General features: G+C 59.5%; 5 protein-coding genes across 5 annotated transcripts; 1 reads left to right on the forward strand and 4 right to left on the reverse strand.

Annotated features, from left to right (window-relative positions):
• Positions 1–908: 908 nt before the first annotated feature.
• Positions 909–12,663, reverse strand: VTJ83DRAFT_5825 (uncharacterized protein; the record flags this gene model as incomplete). The annotated part of the gene is made up of 3 exons (XM_071012468.1): positions 909–1,601; positions 1,659–12,514; positions 12,609–12,663. The coding sequence occupies 3 exons, from the start codon at positions 12,661–12,663 to the stop codon at positions 909–911; spliced, it is 11,604 nt and encodes a 3,867-aa protein (XP_070865200.1).
• Positions 12,664–14,035: 1,372 nt separating this feature from the next.
• Positions 14,036–14,992, reverse strand: VTJ83DRAFT_5826 (uncharacterized protein; the record flags this gene model as incomplete). The annotated part of the gene is made up of 1 exon (XM_071012469.1): positions 14,036–14,992. One exon carries the CDS (start codon positions 14,990–14,992, stop codon positions 14,036–14,038), a length of 957 nt encoding a protein of 318 aa, XP_070865201.1.
• A 2,512-nt stretch (positions 14,993–17,504) lies between these two features.
• Positions 17,505–18,370, reverse strand: VTJ83DRAFT_5827 (uncharacterized protein; the record flags this gene model as incomplete). The annotated part of the gene is made up of 5 exons (XM_071012470.1): positions 17,505–17,542; positions 17,604–17,668; positions 17,751–18,121; positions 18,191–18,198; positions 18,304–18,370. 5 exons carry the CDS (start codon positions 18,368–18,370, stop codon positions 17,505–17,507), a joined length of 549 nt encoding a protein of 182 aa, XP_070865202.1.
• A 790-nt stretch (positions 18,371–19,160) lies between these two features.
• On the forward strand, positions 19,161–20,042 carry VTJ83DRAFT_5828 (uncharacterized protein; the record flags this gene model as incomplete). The annotated part of the gene is made up of 1 exon (XM_071012471.1): positions 19,161–20,042. One exon carries the CDS (start codon positions 19,161–19,163, stop codon positions 20,040–20,042), a length of 882 nt encoding a protein of 293 aa, XP_070865203.1.
• A 321-nt stretch (positions 20,043–20,363) lies between these two features.
• Positions 20,364–22,072, reverse strand: VTJ83DRAFT_5829 (uncharacterized protein; the record flags this gene model as incomplete). The annotated part of the gene is made up of 3 exons (XM_071012472.1): positions 20,364–21,328; positions 21,472–21,889; positions 22,049–22,072. 3 exons carry the CDS (start codon positions 22,070–22,072, stop codon positions 20,364–20,366), a joined length of 1,407 nt encoding a protein of 468 aa, XP_070865204.1.
• Between the last annotated feature and the right edge of the window lie 1,018 nt (positions 22,073–23,090).

A 23,090-nucleotide genomic window follows, 5' to 3' on the forward strand; every position in this document is an offset into this window, starting at 1 on the left:
ACGACGTTGCGGATGGGGAATGGCTTCGAAGGGTTCGAGCTTGGGAGTGAAACAATCGAGGTGGAAGACACCCAAGCTTCGCCTCTTGATCGTCCCGGAAGGTTGCTTGTTCAACCTGCCTCTGTGGTATCGGATTGCTCGTTCCTCGTAGAAACGGTCCTTTCCACCTGCAAGATCGAAAAGAGGGCACAAGATCCTGCCCCTTCACTCCCGTAGGTACGGCATTGTCGGCAACTTTGTGTCTCCATTAAGAGCCAGTCCCGGCCGCCGCTCTTGCTGGGCCGAGCCGAGGTGCCGACACAACCCCCCTCCCCCCTTGACAGAGCCGAGATCTGCGCTAACTAACGAATAACGCCTACCTAGCACAACCAACCCCGGATTGCACTGAATGGAATGCGGGGTCAGCTAGCGCACCCGGAAAGCCAGCAACCCCCCGCCGCTCTGCTGCCGGGCCCGGTTGTGGGGGATCCCGATCGAACTCGGGCCGGGTTCAGGGGGCGGGTGAGGTTGGGCTGGGTCACCATGCAACAAACAGCAGGCAACTAATAGTCAACTCTCACCGGTTTGACACGCAGTACCCTACGCTCAAAAACAACATATATTGATTCATTACTAACACACAGACAAGCTCGAAACTGCATGGCATAATATCGTACCAAAACCCTCCAAACGTTCGCCAGTAACAACACGCCCCTTTTACCCAACCCAGGTGCCACCCTCTCAGCACCACATTAAAATACAGAATACAGCCAAACAACACGACAAGAAAAAGAACAAGAAGGATACAAGCCAGCGTCCACGGAAACCTTCCCCGAAGCCAGGGACCTGGCCATGACCGGGGTTCCTTTCATTTCTCCTCCCGCCCCCGCATGTCCAACCAACCCATCTCCTCCACAACCGCCAACGGCTCAGAGATACGGCATCCACAACGCATCGCACATGGCCAGGTTCATGGGATTCACCGCCTTCGCAATCAGGTCGATGACGGTCTGGTGAGCGGGCAGGTTGCCGTTGGGGGCCTGGGCCAGCGAAACCGCCTTCTTGACAATCATTTCGCTGTTGGCCTGCACCGTCTCGCGCAGCTGCGTCTCGGTCAGGTTCATGACGCGGTGCGACGTCGTGAACCAGTGCATCATCTCGTCGCGCACAAACAGCGCCAGCGCGTGCTCGAGCTTGTACTCGGGCTCCGTGAGGCTGCGCGCGATGGCCATGACGGAGCACGCAAAGATGCCCTCCGTCGCCAGCGGGCCCATGAGCATCTGCAGGTTGGGCGTGAGCCGGAAGGGAACCGGCTCCTGGTTGTGGAAGTACGGCCGGTTCGGCGCCATGAACGACATGAGCTCCGAGCTCCAGATGTTGCCCGACCCGCGCGCGATGTGAATCTTGGCCGGGTACCGCTTGTCAATGTGCAGCACGTACGTCATGAACGTGAGCGCCGCCAGCTGGTACGAGAAGCGCCGCCGGAACAGCCAGAACTCGGCAAAGTCGGGGTATGCCTTCTGGAAGTACTCGAGCGCCACCGTATTGTCCACGTACTTCTCTTGGATCGCCCGGAGCACCTCGAGACGCGCCGTGATGGCATGCTCGGCGGGTTTCTGCATCTCACGCATTATTAGCTTAGGCGGCTCGTTCTCACGCTGCCTTCCAGGGTGGCTTACCGGTCCCTTAGACTCCACCATGCCGCGAAGCTTGTCCATGGTAAACAGCACCGGCTCGTCCTTGGAGATGCCGTGGCGCCGGCAGTGGTCTTCGTAGACTCCCTGCAGCGTGATGTAGCTGGTGTCTTCTTGCACAATCCTTATGTGGGGCGCGAAGGGAACCATCAGGGGCAGCGTGAACTGCAGGTCGCGGCGCCGGGTCTCCTTCTTGCTGGCCAGCGTCTGGTTCAGCTGCCGGAACAGCTGGAGAATCCTCTCTTCGCGCCGGCAGTGCCTCGCCGCCGGGTGCTGAACGGCGAACGAGTGAACGCTACCGTCGTGACCGCGGATCTTGAGCCGCCTGTGCGACGCCCCAATCGTCCTTACGAGATCCACGTCCGACAGGAAGCGGTCGATGCGAACAAAGTCCTGGTTCTTGTCCTTGTGCTGCAGGTACTGTCCGGGCACCTCGACGTCGTCGAACTTCTGGTACCGGAACTCGCTGAGATGCGGCGAGTAGTGCGCGAAGCTCTCGAGCGGCGCCGACGCCGGCCTGCGATCCAGCTTCTCCTCGAACTTGTCGCGCCACTTGCGGAGGTTGTGGATGTACTCGTACATGGTCGGCTTGACCTTGACAAAGTCGGCCTCGAAAGTGCCCCTGATGTGGCTCGGCAGAATCGTCTCGGCGAAACGAGTTATGTTGCTCTCGGTTGCTGCCGGCAACTTGACGTCCTTTGCGTAAGAGGTCGGCATGCGGCTGACGTAGGCAAGCCCGTCGTTAAGGAGCGCAACGATCAGCCTGTACGCGTCCTCATCCGGCGGGCACTTGAAGTGCTTCTGGATCTGGTCGACCATGGTCTCCATCGACAGAGCCAACAGGGGGAACGCCGTCTTGAGGACGTTCATGATTTCGTCCGCCAGCTCCCACGGCCTCTTGTGCGGCGGCACGGCCTGAGCGTCGCCCTGGGCTGCGCCGCCGGGCGCCGCGCCACCTGCGGCGGCCGTCGCCTGCGTGTTCGCGTTGTCTCCTTCCGCCTTCGGCTCCGGTTTGGCTTGCGCCCCCGCGGGGGTCTCGCCGTTGGCCGTTGGCGGCCGGCCCGGAGCGTCGGCCCCGCCAGCCGCCTGCTCCTTCTTGGCGAGCTGCGGCGATCCGGTGGCCGCCCTGTTGTTAGCAGCGGCCTGGGCACGTTTCGCCCGCTCCTTGGCCTCCTGGTTCTTCTTGATGGTGAACAGATTCTCGCGGTCAGTGCGGAGATGGAAGTACAGAGCCTGCGGGTAGGTCTTGGCGATCTTGAGAAGGATGGCATGCAGCCGAGGGGCTTCTCTGTGGCTGAGGCCGACCAGCAGCTGTGGGATGAAGGTGATCCACCACCAGACATGGATCTCGTTCTTGAAGTCTTCAAAGGCGCTGGCGATCGTGCCGTTCGCGTCGTCCAGGCTCAGCAGCCACAGGATCCGCGCAATCAGCTTCCTCGACTTGTGGTTCTTGTAGCTTGACGCCGCCTGCAGGTAGCTGGTGACGGCCTGCTTGGCCGCTCCCAGGTCCGAGGGGTTCTCCTTGAACTTCCTGTCGTTAAAGTAGCCCCACTCGGCCCACGCCTTGGCGGCAGTGATATCGAAGTAGAGCGCAGTCCCGTACGCGCTGTCGGCCTCGTCCTTCTGCCCGAGCTTTTCCAGGAACATGCCCTTGAGAGTGTAAAACTCGGCCTTCTGCGGCGCACTGAAGTAGTTGAGGTTGGTATTGTTGATCACGTCCAGTCCGCTCGTCAGCTCGTCCGGGTTCTGGTAGTGGCAGCGGGCCTGCTCTCTCAGCTTGAGGAACGCTTCTTGAATCTCGATGTTGGGCAGGGTGTAGATGCGGCTGAGCTGGCTGATGCAGACGTCCGGCAGCGCGTGTTTCCTCGCGACGTGCGCGAAGCGGTTGATGATCCAGGCCGTCTCGTGGTACCCACGGTAGGCGAACGAAACACCGCCCGGGTTCTGAGGCTGCGCCGGCACGAGCTGCAGGTACGTTGCGTTGATGAGGCCGAAGATGTGCTGCCGCCACGTGACCAGATCCTGCCACGCTACGATGTCGTCCCACGGGTTCGGCAGCCTGTCCCTCCACGATCCCAGCAACAGCTTGAGCTCGCCGGACTTGACGTCGAGATTGCCGGCGTTGGTGCCTGCGAGGCTCTGAGAGATGACGCTGGCATCGTGGAGCTCGACGAGCTGCTGGAAGTTCTGAAGGATCGGGACGTGGGCCGCCGTGAGCCGCCGAGGAAGCTGATGCCACTTGCGGATCGACAGCTGGATGGCCTCGTCGACGACGCGGTTGAAATCCTGCATCGTCTCTTGCTTGTTGTGCAGCTTGAGCAGCGACATGAAAGCCTGGAAGAAGGATCTCCTGGCCGTCGGCGCGTCCATGACACCCTTGATGAGCGTGTCGAGCTGGTCGCGGTTCTCCTGGTTCTGCCAGTACTCGGGGTTCCGCCAAGCACACTCGAGGAGGAGGTCTTGGAAGTTCTCGTGCTTGGCAAAGTCCTGAAGCACCTCCCACTGCTGCAGCTTCTGGGCGCACAGGACCCAGTGGTCCTCCCACAGCATGTACTCCGACTCGGAGAAGGGAATGACGCCCGTGCGGGCCTTGATCTGCGCCGTCTCGTACATGCGCTGCGCCTTCTCCCACATGCCGTGTTGCTCATAAGACAGGGCGGCGTTGGTCTCGACGAACTGGCAGCGGCGGCGCCAAGTGCCGTAGAACAGGTCGTCTTCGCCGAGGGAAGCGTAGAGATCCACCAGGGCATCTAGGGTGCTCTCGCGGACGGCTGCTGAGTCGGTCTCGGGCTTGAGGGCCGAGTTCTCCAGCTGGTACAGGGCCGTGTACCAGGCATCGTACGTCTTGGCCTCAAACTTGAGGACGTGGGGCGGGATCTTGCAGTGCGGCCACGTCTTGACGGCGCCGGTCAGGAGGGCCTGCACAACGTTGGGACGCTTGTCCATCTGGCGCGAGTGGTAGTCCTTGGTCAGCAGCGCCACCAGGCCCCGCTCGAGATCGGGCCTCTCCTCCTTGGCCGTGGCCGACCAAAACATCGGGAACAACGCCACCCAAAGATCGCTGGCAAAGTTGGCATCGATGTGCTGCAGCTGGATCAACGGCTCGAAAACGTCGCGCACCCGGACGTCACCAAGCTCGTTGATGAAACGCCTGTGGCTCGCCATGAACGCCTCGAACTTGTCGTCCACCATGCTGCCAGGCTCGCGGGCGTCCTTGGCGTAAGCGCTGGCGAGCTGCGAGAGCTGGAGGGTCCGGAAGTCGTCGTGGTGGAGCTGAATGGCCGGGTTCATGTCGACACCGCCCAGGAGAAGCTGCGACGCCTGTGCGAGCCAGAACGAGTCGGCGAGCGTGTCCCAGTTCTGAGAGAGAATGACATAGGCCAGACGGGCGCTTGCCGTCTTGGACAGGCACTTGTCGAGGATGGTCATGAACTTGTTGCGCATCTCAACGTCCTGGGCTCTTGTGCCGATGAGGAAGGCGTGCTCCATGCGGACCGTCAACTCCGTCCGCATGATCTTGGGATCTTCGTAGATGCGGAGGACCAGGTCGAGGAACTTCATCAACATGTTCGGCTCCGGGCGGTGCTCGAACGAGATCATCTTGTGAAGCACCGCCGTCTTCTCCTTGAGCGTTGGCCACGTGCCTTCGGAGCGGAAGACCCAGCCCTCGACCATCTCGAGAATCTTCTCGCATAGGCCAAGGTGCTGCGACTTCTCAACGATGGTGGCGAGCACGCTGAGGAAGGGCCGCCTGTTGTCGCCAAGGATTTCCATGCGCATCGCCGTAACCTCGATGGCCTTGAGGATCAGGTTCGTTTGGATCTCGAGGTCGTAAGCGGGCATCTCGGTGGGCGCGTTCTGGTCCTGGGGCACCCGCAGCCCGCTGGCATTATGCGCCACTGCTGCCCAGTGCGAGACGTGGTCCCGGGCGAGCTTCGACTGGAGGGACTTCATGATGGCGGGGATGTGCTGGTCGATGGCGGAAGGCTTGCGGCGCCCGAGCGACCAAAGAATGTTGATGCCCGAGACGTAGTTGGCGGCCGCCATGCTCTCGGTGGCAATGTTGGAGAGGAACGCAATGATCTCCGAGGTCTGTGCCTCCGACTCCCCATCAGCGTCGGCGTCCTCCATCGGGACATCCTCTGGTACCGCGTCCAAGATGCGCCTGGCGATAGGCTTGATCTCCCGATCTCCGTCAAACTTCTTGTCCGCAACGTGCAGGCAGTCCTGGATCTCGGGGTTCTCGGATCTTAAGCACTTGTCCAGAATCTTCTGGATCTGGGGCATGTTTCTGAGGATCCACTCATCCGACTTGAAGTTGAGGATGATGCGGACCACCTGCAGCGTGTTGATGATGTTCGTGATGAGCTTCTCGTCAGACTTGTCTATCTCGGCTGGGGAGGCGGCAAGAAGGGACGCCGCCTTTTCGCTGGCGAGGACCGTATCGGTGACAGTCGGGAACAGATCCACATCCAGGTCTCCCCAGTACTGCGGCTGGAGGAGGTTGTAGAGCAGGGTCATGGCCTTCTTGCACAGCTCCGTCGCTGGTGAGGGCAGGACGGGGAGCGTGGGATCACGAGGCTTGGCCGAGGGTAACTGGTACCGCTCATTAAGCTGGGCGATGAATTCAACGAGGTACTTGATCATCCGGTGGCGGCCCATGTCGGGAATGCGGAACTCGGTCTGCCGGGTGGCCGACGGGGACGACGTCTGCATATCCTCGAGCTTTCGCTTGCGGGCGTTGGGCGACTCGGACGGGTCGCGAAGCGGCTCGGTCGTCTTGCCCTCGACGCGGCGCTCCTCCCACTGCCAGATCAGCCACATCATGTTGAGCGCCAACTTACGGCTCTCGTTGGACGGGTTTGGCGGCGGCGCCACCTTGCGGAGGCACTGGATGATCAACATGGCGAACTTGTCGCGGGTGTGGTAGAACAGATCCGGATGTCGCACGAGGAAGTGGAAGATGCACGTCATCTGCTGCACGTTTTGGCTCTCCTCAGCCAGGATGCGGCGCGGCGCGGCGGCCCAAACGGCATTGCGATCCGTCAGCAGGGTGTTGCACCTCTGGGGCATCACGGGCGCCATCAGCTCCAGGGCCTGGGTAACGAGCGCTCTGCCCTCGTTCTGGTTGGTCTTGAGGAGAGAGAAGTAAATCTGCGTGACGATCTTGGCCGGCGTCTCATAGTGTGCGATGAAGTAGCCAATCACGACGTAGGCTGCGTGCTTGTTGATGATATCGTCCAAGCGGATGTAAGACCAGCCAAACTTAATGAAGTCCTTCCGGGCGTCCTGCAGGGCGGTGTGGTAGTACTTGACGATCATGGCGGAGAGCTGGAGAACTTCCATGCGGGTGTGATCGATCCGCGGTTGCAAGAGATCATCTTGCGGGTCGGGCAAGTTGACCTTCCAGATCTTGGTGTTGATCGAGTCGATGACGGTCTTGTCGAGGAGCTTCTGCTGCGCCTTCGACTGATCGCCGCGGTTCCAATGCCGCTGCACATCCATGGCGAAGATGGGGTTGACCACATAGTGCAACAGGTACCACTTCGTCTGCTGGGATGCCGTCCTACCGGCATATACATCAAGGCAACGCAGCACGACAGTCCTCCAGAACTCAATCGAGTCGCTGCAGATGATGTGCCTGTAGATGTGTGCGCGCAGCGCCGGCGTCTCGCGGAAGTCCTCGGCCGTGATGGACTCGACGAGGCCGAACAGGGCGTCGAGATCCTTGGGGTTCCTTCCGAGCGCCCTGGTCAGGATGGACATCAGCTGCTCGGAGGCCTGGTGCGCGGGGAGCCGGAGGGCAGGCGCCAATGTGCACATCTTTTGCTGGCGCTCGAGTTCCTTGCCGACCTGCTTCAGCCACTCGACGTGCTCGCGGTTGTCCAGCCACGTCATGGACGTGTTGGGGAACTGGCAGAGAGCCTCCAACATGTTGATGGTGTTGATGATGGCGATGAACTTGGTCTCCTTTCCCTGGGCGACAATGTTGTTGCACGTCTTGATGATAAACTCGACGTTGGCAGCCCCGTAGTCTCGGAGCACCTGGCTGTCTGGATGCCGCAACACCTGCGACAGGAAGCGGCCGTACCGCAGCTCTTCCAGCTTGCCCAGAGTGAAGGCCCACACATCCGAGGGGTACTTGTTGAGGTACTTGTAGAGAGGGTCTCGGAACGGGCTGAGATGCGTTCTGCGGAGCTTCTCCTCCAAGTCCAGCACGTTGTCGATGACACGTTCTTTGAACTGCTTTGCGGCCTCGGGCAGGAGATGGAAGATGTTGAAGACTGCGGCGATGATCTTGATGGCGTTGTGCTGCTCAAAGAAGGTGAACGAAACTTGGTGAAGCAGGACAGGCTCGGCAATCTGCTTGACGTGCTCAAGCAGGCGAGCGCCTATCTCGACCTTGAAGTACGTTGTCAAAAGACGGAGCAGCCGTCCCAGGTTGTCCAAGCTGTGCACGGTCAGCCGCTTGGCATCTTGCAAGCTTGCCAGCACGGGCCGGAGGCCGGACTGCAGAAGATCCTTCGGCAGCTTGCTGGTGTGCTGGAGGACGGCCCTCAGCGCCTCGTTGGCGGCTTCGATGGTCGGCTTCGAATCGGAGTAGAGGCACTTGAAGAACACCGACACGGTCTTGACACGGGTGGGATTGTTAGCGCCGCTTCCGAACTCGTCAAAGCCCATGGCGCTGCGGAGAATCTTGATGCAGGACACGCGGAGGTTCACGATGAAGTCGTGCGTCCGGAACTCGAGCGTCTTGCCCGCCAACGACTCGTCGCTCGCGTCCGCCAACGCCAGCGACTCCATCAAGAGCCGGTTGAGGTGCTCATCGAACGGGACAAAGTCGCGCTTGAGCGACATGTAGTACGTCACAGCGTCGATGAAGCCGATCTGGTTGGCGAACGGCAGTGCCCTCAGAGGCTTCGCGTAGATAGGCTGGAGCACGTGCTTGCGGTGCGGCTCAAGGAGCTCCCAAACCTCAGCCTCGGCGGCCTTGGCAATCAAGTCGAGAGACCTCTTCGCCGTCTCCCGCACGTGCCTGTTCATGTGGGAGAGCTCGCCATTGAGAATCATAATGATCTGAACCATCCTGGAAGGCTTGGGGGCCTGTTGCGGCGGCTGCCCTGCGGCGGGAGGCGGAGGCGGAAGGCAGTCGATTTTCTTGAGGCTCTTGGTGAGTCGCTTGAGAAGCATCTCAAGCGTGACCTGCGCCGAACACCTCGTCTTCTCGGGGAGATCAGGGGGCATGTCTTTGATGACGTAAACGAGAGCCCGAACGAAATCAATCTGCTTCGACGCCACCCAAGCGTCGCCGAGATCGACCTTGCTCAGGAGAATTTTGATGCCCTGCGTGCCACCAGCCTTGGTGAACCACTCTTCCTCGTAGCAGCCATGGCAGAAGGTCGAGGCCAGGCTGTTGAAGAAGGACAGGCGTGCGACCTGCGTCGGCGACCCGAAGATGATGGCGGCCGCGTCGAACATCTCCTTGATCAGAGCCTCCGCGGCCTCGCGGATGTCAACGTTCTCGGAGGCGAGGGACTCCAAGATGGCGTCTGACAGGACACGGTTGTCGAGGTACAGAGGGCCTTCGCCTGACTTGACGTCGAACGGCTTGGATGCCTTGTTCATCTCGACAAGTGCGCGGCCGACCTCAACGATGGTGAAGTGCCGGGCCAAGTTCCGCAAGAGCGTGTCAACCTCGGCTTTGAACTCAGGGATCGACTGGGCGAAGAGAAGAGCCTTGATGAGCCGCTTCAGCAGGTTTTCCTCTTCGCTCTTCTTGGTCATGGAGCGCTCCCGGTCCGTCATCTCGAAGAGGGAAATGTCAACATCCTTATTGCGATTAACTAAGTCCTGCGCCTGAAGACGAATGATGCGGGGGAGATCGTCGGGCAGGTTGTCATAGCCGACCCGCAGCTTGACCTGCGCGATGATCAAGTTCAGCGCCTGCCTCTTGTAGAAGGGGTCATATTGCTTCGGCGGCACTGATGCATTCCCCTTGCCCGGCCTCGGAACCTCCATCAGCTTCTGAATGGCGAGGTCGACACCAAGATGCGCCGGGAACGCCCGATCCCGCTTGGATCCGATCAACCTGATGTCGAAACTGGATCTGTCGTCGACGTACTGCTCGAACGTGACAGGTATCGCGTCCGTCTTGAACCGCCGGTTGCGGCCGCCCAACTTGCCCAGGATTCTGAGCGTCGTGTGCGCGTGGAAGTGGTTGTACGGGTGGGGCTTCAGGTGGTCGAAGAGGGCCGTCATCAGCTCGTCGATGACGGGCGCCATGATAGGATCCAGATAGTCCGCCGTCAGGTTATCGACGCAGAGCTCCAGGGTCCGGAGCCCCTGGCCGATCAAGTCAGGACCCCCGCGCAACGCCACCACGAGCGGCCGCATCAGGTAGCTGAGGTGCGGCAGGAGGTTGCTGAGCCGAGCCGGAACCGTCAGGCAAAGCTCCACGTACAGGTCGCGCTCAGAGGGCTTGCGCGCCGCAAGGAGGAGGTTGTTGAGCACGTCGAGCAGCATCTCCAGGAGGGGAAGGATCTGCTTGTAGAGATGCTCGAACTTGCCACCGCCGATGCTCCGGAACAGCGACCTCAGCAGCAGGAAGTAGTTGATGGGCTCCTCGGCCTTGGTAGAGAGTTCAATCGACTTGGTGACAATGTCGACCACGTGGGGAAGGAGGACCTGCTCGTTCTGCGTGGCGAAGAGGGTGACGGCCATGAAGGCGAGCTTGAAGAGGCGGAGGAGGATAGATGACTTCCTGAGGTCGGACGAGCCGACGTCTTCGATGCGGCTCATCAAGAAGCGCAGGAGCATGCCGCAGAAGCTAGGAGACGTGGCCTCGCTCGCGAGGAAGAACTGCGGGATGTGCAGGAGGGGGGTGTGCTCGTGAATCATCTCGTAGAGGCGGGGGATCTCCTGCTGGAACACCTCATGAAACGTGGCGGGGTCAATGCAGTGGAAGACGGTGGCGAAGGTCTCGAGAAGCTCCTTTTCCTCCTTGCTGCTGGAGACCATGTAGAAGTTCGCCATGTACTCCACCGGCGAGCTGTAGGGCGACTCGGATGCCGGCTTCTCGATCTCGTAGTAGCGGAACACGTAGGCGCCCTCGCGGAAGAGCTTGACGATGACCTTGACCTCCTCAGCCGAGAAGCCGTAGGCGACGTCCGCCCAATGCGCCGGCGCGCCGGTCAGGTCCACGGCGCCGGGCAGGTTGCAGCTTTTGAGCTGATAGAACGTGTTCTTGAGCCCGTTCATCAAGTTCCGGAACAGGAACTTATTGTCGACGACCGGGTCCGCGGCACGATCTCTGGGGTTCGAGGCCTTGATGGGCATGGCGTTGAAGATGTCAATCTCGTCCCACTCGGGAGGGTTCTCCTTGTCCGGCAGGTACGTCTCGGGGACGTTGTCGGCGGCCTGCTGCTTGTACAGCTTGGACAACCTCACGGCATTGTGATATTGGCGGTTCATGGCGGCGAACTTGTCGCCAATGGCGTCGAGGATCATGATCAGGTAGTGCCGGGCATCGACCTTGTTCGGCATGCGCGCGATGAACTCGGCCATGTTCAGGAGGAGCTTTGCGCTCATGGTCTGGAAGCTTGTGCCGGGGAAGTCGTCCAAAAGATTGCGCGTGTACACCTCGACCGTCTTGCGGATCTGCTCCGGGGACAAGCTCTCGCGGACGTGATGAATCAGGTCAGCCAGCATGCTGTAGGCCAGGGGGCGCATGGTCTCGTGGACCGTCAGGCCGTCTCCGATGAGAGTCCTCTCGTCCAGCAGCTCGTCGATCTTGGGCAGGAAGATCTTCCGGAAGTTAAAGTTGATGATGTGCCGGATGGCAACCAGGAGCTCCTTGCGGGAACCCGACTTCTCCCTCGGGCAATCCTTCAGGAGGCGCACTATGATCTCGGGAAGAGAGGGCAAGAAGTCGCTAAGCTGGCCCGAGTACACCCGGAGCAGGTAGGCCAGGAAGCTCATGGTCTTTACCTGCGCCGTGATGAAGTCGCCAAAGGCGGCCCGGTTCTTGACGTTCGGGCTGACGCCCGTGTGGATGGTGCCCCGAGCGGCGGCGTCCTTGTGCGCCTGCTCCTGGGCCTTCGCCTGAGTGAGCAGCACCGTCTTAATCAGAGGCACAAACGCCTTGACATTCGGCGGGACGGTCGACCGGTATATCTGGAAGATGGAGACAACGATGATGGGACACTCGGAAAGAACCTTGAAGGAATGCATGCCCTTCAACAGCGTGTGGTTCGACTGCGCGCCCGTCTCGCCGAAGTCCGGCGCTACCCCGGGGGCCACCGGCGATCCGGGCCGTGGGGTCTGCTGGTGTGGAGGAAAGGCAGCCGGCGTGCTGCTCGGCGTGGATGGCGGTATGGAACTCCCGGAGGGCGAGGCGTTGTCAAGCTGTTCCCGGACCATCTTCTCAATCTGCTCGAACAGCTCCTGGATCAGGTTCAAGAAAGGCTGGACCTTGTTCCCCATGATCTTGGGCCGCTGCCGCATGATGTCCGAGATGATCTTGACGCACAATACCGCATTATCTTCGTTATCGGTGCGGACAAGGTGCATCAAGAGATCGACGACCTCCTCGGCGTACGGTTCGAAGGGATCGGGTTGCGCGGGCGGGCTCGGTAGGCGGTGCAGGATGTCAAGGACGCAGTTGCGCAGCTTCTGCGTGTGCGCCTGGTCCGGCTGCGAGGTTTGGAAGACGCATGGTTGCCGGAGAATGTTGATGAAGATGGGCATGAACCTCTTGAGAAAGACGGGGTAGCTCGGTCCGGAGGTGTAGTGATCGAGACTGTCGCGCAGGGCTGACGCCGCCTCAGCCTTGACTTTGGGCTCTGTAGATTGCGAACAGGAACATGGTTAGCTCTCGAGACGGGCGCGCTACGTCGGCGAGTCTTGGAGAGAGAACTGGAGGCTGGCACGACATACCGATCTCCGGAACGCTCAGCTTCCTCACCACATCGTCGATGGTATTGGTCGCCATGGTTGCGACATGCACCCTTTCGGGTGGTTGGGCTATAGCTTTGCTCGCCCGTGTGCTTTCTTCGGCTCAGGTTTCGTTCGCAGAGGTGGTGAGGTGATGCCGAAGATGGATGGTCAACGTTGGGAAAGGTGCGAGTGCATTGAAGGGTTGACCTCGAAAGTCCCAGCCTCGTCACTCCATCGAATCGTTCGGGGCGAGTCGCAAGGGAGAAAGACGGAGGGAACGGCAATGGGGAAATGGCGTATGGCAAACAGCCTCGAGAAGAAAAAGGACACCCAATTGCCAATAGTTTGGCAGTTCCCAGGCTGGGATGGAGTTGGGAAATCTGGTTGTCAGAGACCCGGTGTGTGGTCTTGAGTTGCGATGTGCTGCGCTCCACGCGGAGGAGAGCCGCGTCGAGCAAGAAACTCCCAAGAACAGGCGCGGGTGGGCGATGCAGACGAGAAATCCAAACGCGCTAGGCACGCATTTTCAATCTTCCGATACCTTGGCGCACAAGGCTTGCCCTCTGATTGGCCAGGGGTATGGCAACCGGCTAACTTCACCCCCCCTCCCGCTCACACACCCCCTCCCCACATTCCTCATCTTATCTTATCGCTGAGCCTCATGTTAGAGCTCTCGCCCAAAGCTCCAGCATCATCCATGTCCAAGCAAGATGAGCTGTCTTGAACCGGTTGCTCACACTTTACAGAGCTTCCAAGCTGCTGCTGGATGGGATGTCCTACCTTGTGTTGGAAGAGTAGAAGCCCATCGGCTTAACAATCATGACGCACAACGAAAATCGCGACACACGTTGTACACTGTTGATAGACGTTGTATGACAATCATACATGACCGAGTTGGAGAAGAACGAATCAAGAATTCTCTTCTTGAAAGAACGGAAATGCGGTGGTCGTGAGAGCCCGCTTGCTACCTACCAACCACCCGTGTTCCAGCCCCACCCAATCCAACCTACCACTACTACAAGAAACGAATGTCCATGTGAAGAGAGCCTGCTGACTTCCCAGCCGATTCTCTTTCCCTCCCCCCCCCCCCCCCCCCCAACGCCGTCTTTCCAAGTGCAGCGTATCGAAAGAAACTGCAGCCTTGCTGCCATGAGCCCACCAAAAACGAATGTCGCAAGAAAACGAAAAGGAATGCATGGAGAGTGAAAGGAGCGAATAGGCCCAGGGCTGAGCTACCCTGTGATGCGCCCTCTGGTCAGATCGACCCAGTCAGCTTGACTCGACCTTGACGGCGCATTGGATGCCATTCATGTGTCACGAAGTTCAATGATGAAAAGCCCGCCCCTTTTGCATGAAGCGAATGACTCCACCACCAGACCATGGTCCCGTGGGATGCTTCGAGGAGGGCGTTACCGATGGCAATGGCCTTAGAAAGCCGGGCGGCGGCCACGAATGTAGGGAACCGAGCTTCCAGCGGGCTGAGCAACGCCGCCGGCGCAGGCAGCATCACCTGTGCCGGAGGACTTGGACGGGTCAACCGCCGACATATATGCGGCGTCATCTGAGGCAGGAGGGGCCGCAGTGCCAGAGGGGGCAGCGGTGGCAGACATGGTGCCCGACGCGGAAGCGGGGGCGTTCTCGCCGGCGGGCTTGGAGGCAGGAGCCGCGGCGCTGCCGCCAACGTAGAACGAGCAAGTCGGCTCCAGGAGCTTTGCTTGCTCCCACGTCTCGACCGAGCTACCGGGGTTGGGATACTTCAGGTCGGTTCCAAAAGGAATCACGCAGTCGGTGATGCCGGGGAGGTTGGCAATGAACATGTCGGGCAGCGAGTTGAGGGCGGCTTCGTCGCCGCCGCCACCAACGATGCTGATGGGAGCGCAGTTCATGTAGAACTCGGGCACGCCGCCGATTCTGTTGATCCAGGACCAGGCCAGGGTGGCGTTGCCCTCGGGCACGATGTCAGGGATCTGGAAGTCATAGGTGTCGGGGCCCAGCATGTCCCGATCTCCTCCAATGTGGTCATCGCCCTTCCTGGCCGGGCAGCCACCCTGAATGGAGTGGATGACCTTCCAGACACTGTCCTTGGTGGGCGGGTCGTCGTAGGTGATGGAAATCTGGCAGGAGCCGCCGCCGTGGCTGGCACCGCCTCTGAAGCTCATCTTTTGGGTTTTACCCTTGGGCATGGGGGTCGTATTGCTCCGGTCGTACTGAGCCAGATCCGGGCTGAACTGGCAAGGAAAGTTGGATGCCTGGACAGGGCTGTTGTCTGTTCTCGCCTTGGGGAAGGGCGGAGGGTTAGCCAGCTCCATATGAGCCGTGGTCAGAGTGGCCAGACCACCCGCGGCGATGAAGGCCCGGACCAGAAGCATCTTGAAGGAATCCATTTCGAGGAAAAGGCACGGTAAGGTCAGACTAAGACTGGGCTGGCACGAAAGTGGCTCGGCAGGACAAAAAGGAGCGTTCAAACACAAATGATTTAGGGAAAGGAAAGAATACTGCAAAACGGGGACCTGAAAAGGAACGAAGAGAAGGCAAGACAAAGGAAGCTTGCACCAGGCAAGAAGATGAGAAAAGGACTGGACTGGTTGATGAGATGAGTGCGATAGTGACAAGGTCGAGGTGATGGAGCTCTAGCCAATGCTCTCTTTATATCTTCAAGTCCAGCGGACACAGGCGGCCGGGTTGCCTTCTCCACATGGGGAGCAAGGGGGATGGATCGTGTTCAGTGACCATGGCTTCAGACAGATGACCGCATTCTGGACCGGCGTGAGGCGCGCTTCAGTCAGTCGTAGTGATGTAAACTATGGTCTGGACCCAACGGTTGTACGAGTCTGTAGGCGTCCACTGACACGGCGAATGAGACGTGGCTTCAGCAGACGTTTCGGGGGGTTGCTTCCAGGCTGACCGTTTTACGATCGTCTCCATCAACGACGATTGGGGCCGAGGGGGGAAAGGTCCAAGTTTGACCAGAAGCAAGGCCCGCAAGGCTGGCCTAGTCGTCAGATGACCGGGGGGGGGGGGGGGAGGGGGCCACAGACGGGTCAAGGCCTTGAGTTCCCCTCAGCGGGCGGCAAGAATGAGAACGGGAGCTCGAGCTCGAGAAGACCCGAGGGATAAAAACTGGGCTGTATATAAATTTCTATTTGATTCGTATCCTCCAACTGTATCTCTGGCAAGCCACGGATGCCTATCTTACATCTGCCAGCCTCGCAGCATCGCCAAGGTGGGACAAACAACCAGCGGAGGAACCCGACGGGATGTGTGCGACTGCGCCGCCTGTTTCGTGTGGGGTTAGACCCTTGGCCCCAGACCATCTGTTGCGAGACCCGACCCTGGAGGTGGCCCGTTGAAGCCCGAAACTGTCAAACGAGCCCGGACCATGCTGGGTGGGTTGATGGAGAGTCTCGCTTGTCCGATGCCGAACTGCGGGATTCCATAACCAGGTCGGTCGCTCCATCAACGATGGCCGACCCCCACGCAGAAGTTATGGCGACAGTCATTGCAATTCTGCACCTAACTGTGACCGGAGTGGATGACCTCGAGAGTTCAACAGAATAATGTGTCATGCTTGCGAGCCTTCTCAGGATGCGAAACGTGTTGGCCTGTTGGCGATGCGCTTTCATCAGCTGTGAGACGAAGTTCTGCTTTAGGATTAGCTCGCTTCGATCTTCAGCTGCCAACCAATCACATTACTCCCAGCTCTTCTTCGGGCTATGTGGGTCTTTAACCGCCGATGCTCCGGACTGAAGATCCCGCCCGGGACGGAAGATGTGGGTGGGTCCTCGGATCCGGGAGCGACTGAATCAGCATCATCACACTCTCTCCATCCTTATGGCGACTCCTCCTTGTTTACTTCTCCCATATAGTGAGGTTTTGGTTCTTACCAAGGGGTTGTGTTATTGTATTAGCAGACCAGCTTCAATATGACATTTTCAACACCTCACCTTTTTACCTCCGTCCCAAGCCATATCTCATCTCAGTAGCCCCAACTTCCCAACGATCTTCAAACTTTGAGCCATCTTTTCGACGACGTCACCTTGAGGAGAATGCACATCCAAATCATCGAACGCAACCACCTAGACATCCACGTCGCTGCAAAAGATGGAATACAGAGACTATAGCAATGCCATCTCCGAAGCGACTCGTGTTTTGCAAACCGTCGTGTTGGCCCAGGGTCCGCATCTTCTGGAACGTATCTGTCACCGTTCGTTCCCCCAAAGGTTCCATCGAGACACGGCCACGTTATCAACGGGCCAAAGGAAGTGAGAGATACCCCCGTATCGCGGAGGCCGGCAGGCTGCCTCTTTTTCAGACACGGCGTCGTCTCGGGATGTGAAACAACTCCCGTTATCTGGTGGCTACCTTATTTCAACCTTCAAGTTTGATGGAGATAAAGACTAGCAGAACACTTGATAGTTTCCAATCCTTTGTTTTCAGCGTTCCTTCCGCAGCACAAGCTATACGACGATGCTATCCATTGCTGCGGGTTATCCAGCTGCAGAAAGGCTTCATCCAAAGCAATCACCCGCCTTCAAGTTGTCAAGCGCAAAGCAAGTCGAGGGGCTTGAAGGCATCTTTGCAGAAACGTAAGCGATGCCGTTCTCCGGAGAACAGGGGGGGTGACATCATGCCCGATACCATCTTGACAATGGCTTTTGCCCTCGAAGCGTTGCGGCTTACATTACTAAGAAACCAACTGAGACAATGGTCAGGTCGACATTGTTCGCTCGTGGTGGAACATGATTTGGCCAGGAAAAGGACACAGGGCGAACAGATTACAGATCACCTACAAACTACCTAATTACCCTCAGAAATGAACCACCATTCGCGATCCGCCCAGGGATCTCGTCACATGGCACCACTCTGTTCCAACTGATCAGGCAACTTCCATGGTGATTACTCTACCACCTTCGCGGGCGTATCTGGATCGCAACCTGCAAGGGCGGGTCAGAAACCAGCGATGCCGGGCTTTGCGTTTGCTAGAGGATCGCTCACCATCAAAGATGTGGCCGGCGCGTGTCCAGAACTTTAGCTTTTCGCGGCGGAATTCTTCCAGGTCCCTGGATACCAGCGTTAGCTCTCCGAGGACCAGGCCAAGGGTGGCGGAGCAAGACGTCGATGCTGCTCATGATAAGCACATACCATTCCTGCTCCTCGAGGAACTTTTCCTGCAAAAACACGTAGGTCTGTGCAGACTTCTCTTCGCCCTCGACGCGGTCCCCGTCCTTGAGATTTCCAACTTTCTCTAGAAGGCGGACCTTGACGGCCCGGCGTTCGTACTCGCTGCCCTCAAAGTAATCCAACTTGGCCATGTTGGCGTTGGTGAGCCCCGTGGCAAAGATGCCGATTACGTGGTGGCCATCATCGGGGACCATGCCAGGGTAGTCGGCGTGCTTGACGCGGCGCCGGCTGAAGCCGTGCAGGATGGCAGGTTGGAAGGTGTGGAGCTTGGCCACGGCCTCGGGGACATCCTTGGTACCGTAGCATACAGAGTAGAAGACCTCTGGCACCATCTAACATTCGGAGAGCAAGGTAAGCTGGCTGTCAGGAGTGTTTGGAGCCAAGATGAGGTTTGGCCGTACCAAAGTGCCTGAATGTAATGGAGGGGTCAGCTGTTGGCTCTGAATGAGGGCTTGCACTGCAAACAACGCCCCGGGAGCTGGACGCCCCCAGCGATGCTATATCATTGACTTACCATAAAAGAAAGCACTGTGAACGCCATCGTCGCTTTGCACGCTGTCGCCGATGGGTCCAGGAGCCATAGTACCTAGGTTGGGGGGTGGCGGGGAGTACTGCGAGGAGGAAAGCTTGTAGGTCAAATGCAGAGGATAGGGGGGGGGAGGGGGAAGTGCTGGGAGAAAGGAGGAAATACGAGGGGTGGGGGCGCGGCTACTTAAACATAGCCTGACGACTAATAGGTACGGCGGGAACATGGAATGCGCCTTAGAATCCTTGATGTATACCTATGGCATCCCATTCCCAAATAGGTAAAACAATGAACAGAATGTAAGTGAGCCGGTGGGGTGGGTCAACAAAGGGCGCCAAACGCCGCTGGTTGTGCCTTATCGGGAACCTCGGCTGATAACGTTACCTAAGATGCCCGTGCTGAGGGCTGAGGTGGGACGCTGGACTGTGTGTAATGGGTTCTAAGATCCAAGTTAGGTATTGTTCTTACAGTGTAGGTACACTAGGGAGATAGCTTGGCTCGAGAGAAGTAGCAAAGTCAACCGATACCAACTCGTTGACGGCCAAAATAAACGAAAATCCCCTTGTTGCTTGGAATCACTTTATTCTGAGGCTTCCAAAGTGCCAAGCTCACATTGTTGTCTACAAAACCTTGAGAGATGGCGGCAGTCTTAGTGAACGTCATTTACGCTTCCGTTCCACGTTCAACCCCTCCAAGAACGGCCCCACCTCGCTCAGCGGCCTTCTGCCAAAGTTTGAGCACCCGACAAACGCGCCCCCCTTAGCTCTCATAATACGCACCAAGGAGCTCACTCACATCAGAACCCCTTTGTCTCACCAGCACTTCTGGTCATTCAACAGCGGGAAATGTCGGACGCCCTCGCGGATGAGATAGAAGCCATCAACTCCATCTATGGCGACAACACCCTCGCCCGATCGGCTCCAGACCCCGACGGGGACATCTTCATCTTGACCCTGCCCGGGGAGACGGCGTCCCTGCGTCTACAATTCCCTCCCGCATACCCCGATGTGCCCCCCATCCTCCTCGGAACCCACAGCTCCGGCACCTCGGGCAAGCGGGGGACAGCAGCGCGCGATCTGGTCCTCTTCCGAGACGCCGTGTCCGAGGTCTACCAGCCGGGCCAGGTCTGCCTCTTCGACGCCATAGAAAAGGTCCAAGAGCTGCTTGCCGCGGCCGCCGAGCTCCAAGACGGCGCCGGCGCCGCCGCCGCAGACGAGGACGCCGGCGGCGCCGGCGGCGCAGAACCCGGCCGCAGCGCCGCGCCAGACCAGGACGCGGCGGACCGCCACCTCGGCCCTCCGCCGCCCTGGACCCTCTCGGAGGTCTTTTCCGAGTCCAAATCCGTCTTCGTCGCGCGCTGCGCCCCCGTGACGTCGCCGGCCCAGGCCGCCTCGTACCTCGCCCACCTGCTGGCCACGGACAAGCGGGTCCGCGCCGCGACGCACAACATCACGGCCTGGCGCATCCGGGGCCCCCACGGCACGAGCTTCCAGGACTGCGACGACGACGGCGAGACGGCGGCGGGCGGGCGCCTGCTGCATCTCATGCAGCTCATGGACCTGTGGGACACCATGGTCGTCGTGACGCGCTGGTACGGCGGGGTGAAGCTGGGCCCCCGGAGGTTTGCGCTCATCAACCAGACGGCGCGGGACGCGTTCGTGAGGGCGGGGTTGATCAAGGAGGAGGCCCCTGCTGCGGGCGGGGGGAAGAAGAAGGGCGGGAAGTGAGGCCCTGCTGCACCCTCTCTACGGTAGCAGCTGGAGGGTAGACTAAACTCTCGTGTCTTCGTCCTCCACACAATTTTGCCGTGGGAAGCCGTGGGAAGATCTGTTGAGATCTGTCTTGTTGGCGAGGAGCATCTACGGGAAGCCATGCGCGATGCGCGATGCTATCCTCTACATATTTTGGGCACCTTCCCACCCCCCTCCCCCCCTTTTTTTCTTTTCCAAATTTTTGATGAACCAACCCCGCATCAAGCTACCCAACAATCCCCATCGATCCTCAAGAAAAAAGTATCTCCTCCCTCCACCTAACGAACCCTTCACCCTTCACACCTCCTCCTCCTCCCTCTTCAAAACCAGCTCCAAAGCCTCCATCGCCTTGGCCGCCTGCTCCGCCGAAAGAATCACCGCGCCGGACCTCGCCGTCGACAAGTACGACAGCTCGCACCCCATCGCACCTACGTCCTCCTCCTCCCCACGCATCTCTCTCACCAGCCGTCCCGCCACCCCCGAAACGATGCCCGTCGCCTCAAACGGCAGATCCGTCAGGTCCAAAAAGATGGGCACCAGCCCCCCGCTGCTGCTACTGTTGCTGCTGCTGCTGCTGCCGCCGCCGCCGCCGCCGCCGCTCGGACCCCCGTAGCCCACCCCAGGGCTCCCGCTCTCGGTATAGTCGACGTAGTAATACTCGTCGTCCAGCGCCGCCGCCGCCGTGCCGGCCATCACCGCGCCGCCAAACAAAGGCAGCAGCGCCCGGTCCATCAGCAAGCTCGGCGGGTCCTCGTGCGCGAGGGTGACGCTCAGGAAGCGGGGCTGCGCGGCCAGGGCGGCGACCAGCGCCGCGTAGAGACGCGCGTCGACCGTGTCGACCCAGCTCGGGGCCGACGGCCGCCGGCCGGCGCGCCCGAAGGAGGAGGTGGAGGAGGAGTGCCGATGCTGATGGTGGGGGTGGTGCCGGCCGCCGGAGAGCGCCTCGGCGCCGTTCGCCGAGGCGGTGGGGTCCGCGGAGGCGCCGGTGCATTGGACCAGGGTTAGGCCCGGGTGGATGAGCGGGGTGACGCGGCGGCGGCGGAGGAGGGCGAAGGTGCGGCGCTGGAGGTCGTCGATGCTCGAGGGCGGGGCGGGAGCGGGGGGCTGCGGGTTCCCGGCGGCGAGGGGGAGGTTGTGGAAGCTGGCCGAGGGGGAGGAGATCAGCTGGGAGTGGTCCTCGCCGGAGAAGACGAAGCCCTGCGCGAGGAGGGCCTTGACGACGGCCTGGCGGGCTTTGACGGGGACGAGGATGTAGTCGGAATCTTGGAGGCACGGGTTAACGCGTTGTTCCTGGACGCAGCCAAGGTCCGCCGTCTTTTTCATCTCTCTTCCCCCCCACCTTTGGGGGGTGCGAACGTGGAGGGACAGGTTCGTCGACAAGGGGGGGGCTTGGGATGCGACTTACAGTACGTGGTGATGAAGAAGATGGGGATGCCAGCCAGCGCCAACGGCGAGGTTAGATCCGCAACGCGCGACCCGGCGTCCATGCCGGTGCCGTACACGTTCAAGACGGCGTACGTGTCTCCTGAGATGGCGACCATCCGAGACTGATCGCGAGGGAGCCGCGCGAGGGCGGGCCGGAAGACGGTCTCAGCCCAAGCCGCATCGCAAACGATGGAGCACTCGATGGGCGTGACGCTGATGTTGAGAAAGCCGCCGTGGTGATTCTGGGGAGGGTGCTCCTCGTTGGCGATGGAGGCGGAGGAGCTCGAGCGCCGCCGATGGTAAGGGTCCCGGCTGGGCGGAAGGAGGATTTTGAGAATGGGCTGCAGCAAGCTGGGATACAAGTCCAGGGGGATGTGGATGAGGCTTAGAGTGCCCTCCTGCTCAACAGGGTCAGCCAGGCCCCGAGGACAGGCATCTTGGACCCAGAGGTTGGTTTGGTCTGTGACGTGGATCGTCGGGTCCTTGCGTAGCGACGCTCATTGTTACCCGCCAAACGAAAGGACCTAGGTGCCCCAGGTCGTAGCAGCGCAACTCACCAGGAACGAGATTTGTGCATGCATTGTCCACACAAAAGAGAGGGGGGGGACCGTAGCCCCGGAGGCCTTCTTCGGTGAGCTTGGGAATGTATTTAGATATATCTCATGCAGGTGTCCGGCCGGTGAGCGGTGAACCGGTGTTAGAGGGGGGCTTTGAGGACGAAGAAGAGCGAGGATTGACTCGAATCCCGCCGGACCTTCTCTTCGGTCTTTGTCCGGGATGTCTCTCGCAGCGGGATATGCGGTATCAGATAGGACACCGAGTCTTTTCGCTGTCGGTCTTTGTTTGACCCCGCCTGATGGACAACAAATGAGAAGCGGATTCGAATGGTGGACAGTCGGGAAGAAGTAGGTAGGCCGTGAGTCAAAAGACGAGGCTCGTCAAGCAGAGTAGTTAGCGGCGACTAATAAGCCACACTTACAGGGGGGAGCATATCTCTTGCCAAGCCAACGAGAATCCTGTCTTTCAAGCTAATCAGGCCTAGGTACTCCGGAATCGGGACGCGCCAGGATGCAATAGCAAGGTACCTGACGGACCTAATGGAAAATTATCCAAGGACCCGGCGTCTACGTTCGTATGTGACTTCCATGGGGAACGGGTTGGCTGCGTGAACGTTGTTGGTTCTAACGGCTACCGGGCTACAGTGCAAGGTGGGCGGTTTGCGGAACGAGCGCATCTCCTCGAATAGCCGCAGACCAAAGGGGGGGGGGAGTACATAAGGTGTGTCAATCTTCGGTGACGCAACTATGCGCCCGGAAGACCATTCCAGAGCTTCGGAATTCAGAGCTGACATCTTGATCATAATGTGGGCCGTAAAACAGAGGCTTTGCCTGGTAATTCGAATAGGTAATGGTGAAGGAGATAAGGGAAAGCACTGTGATGGGCTCCAGAATCCGTACCGTAGAGGTGTTTGGAGATAGGGGATGGTCGACTCGCTTTTCTTCGGGCGGATGTGGGATCGGATCAGCGAGCCAACCTTGACACCACCGCTCCACTGGTCCGTGTCAAGCCGAGTGGTGGGGGAACGGTTCCGATGGTGGG

The sequence above is a fragment of the Remersonia thermophila genome, chromosome 5, assembly GCF_042764415.1.
Source record: "Remersonia thermophila strain ATCC 22073 chromosome 5, whole genome shotgun sequence".
Taxonomy (NCBI): domain Eukaryota; kingdom Fungi; phylum Ascomycota; class Sordariomycetes; order Sordariales; family Chaetomiaceae; genus Remersonia; species Remersonia thermophila.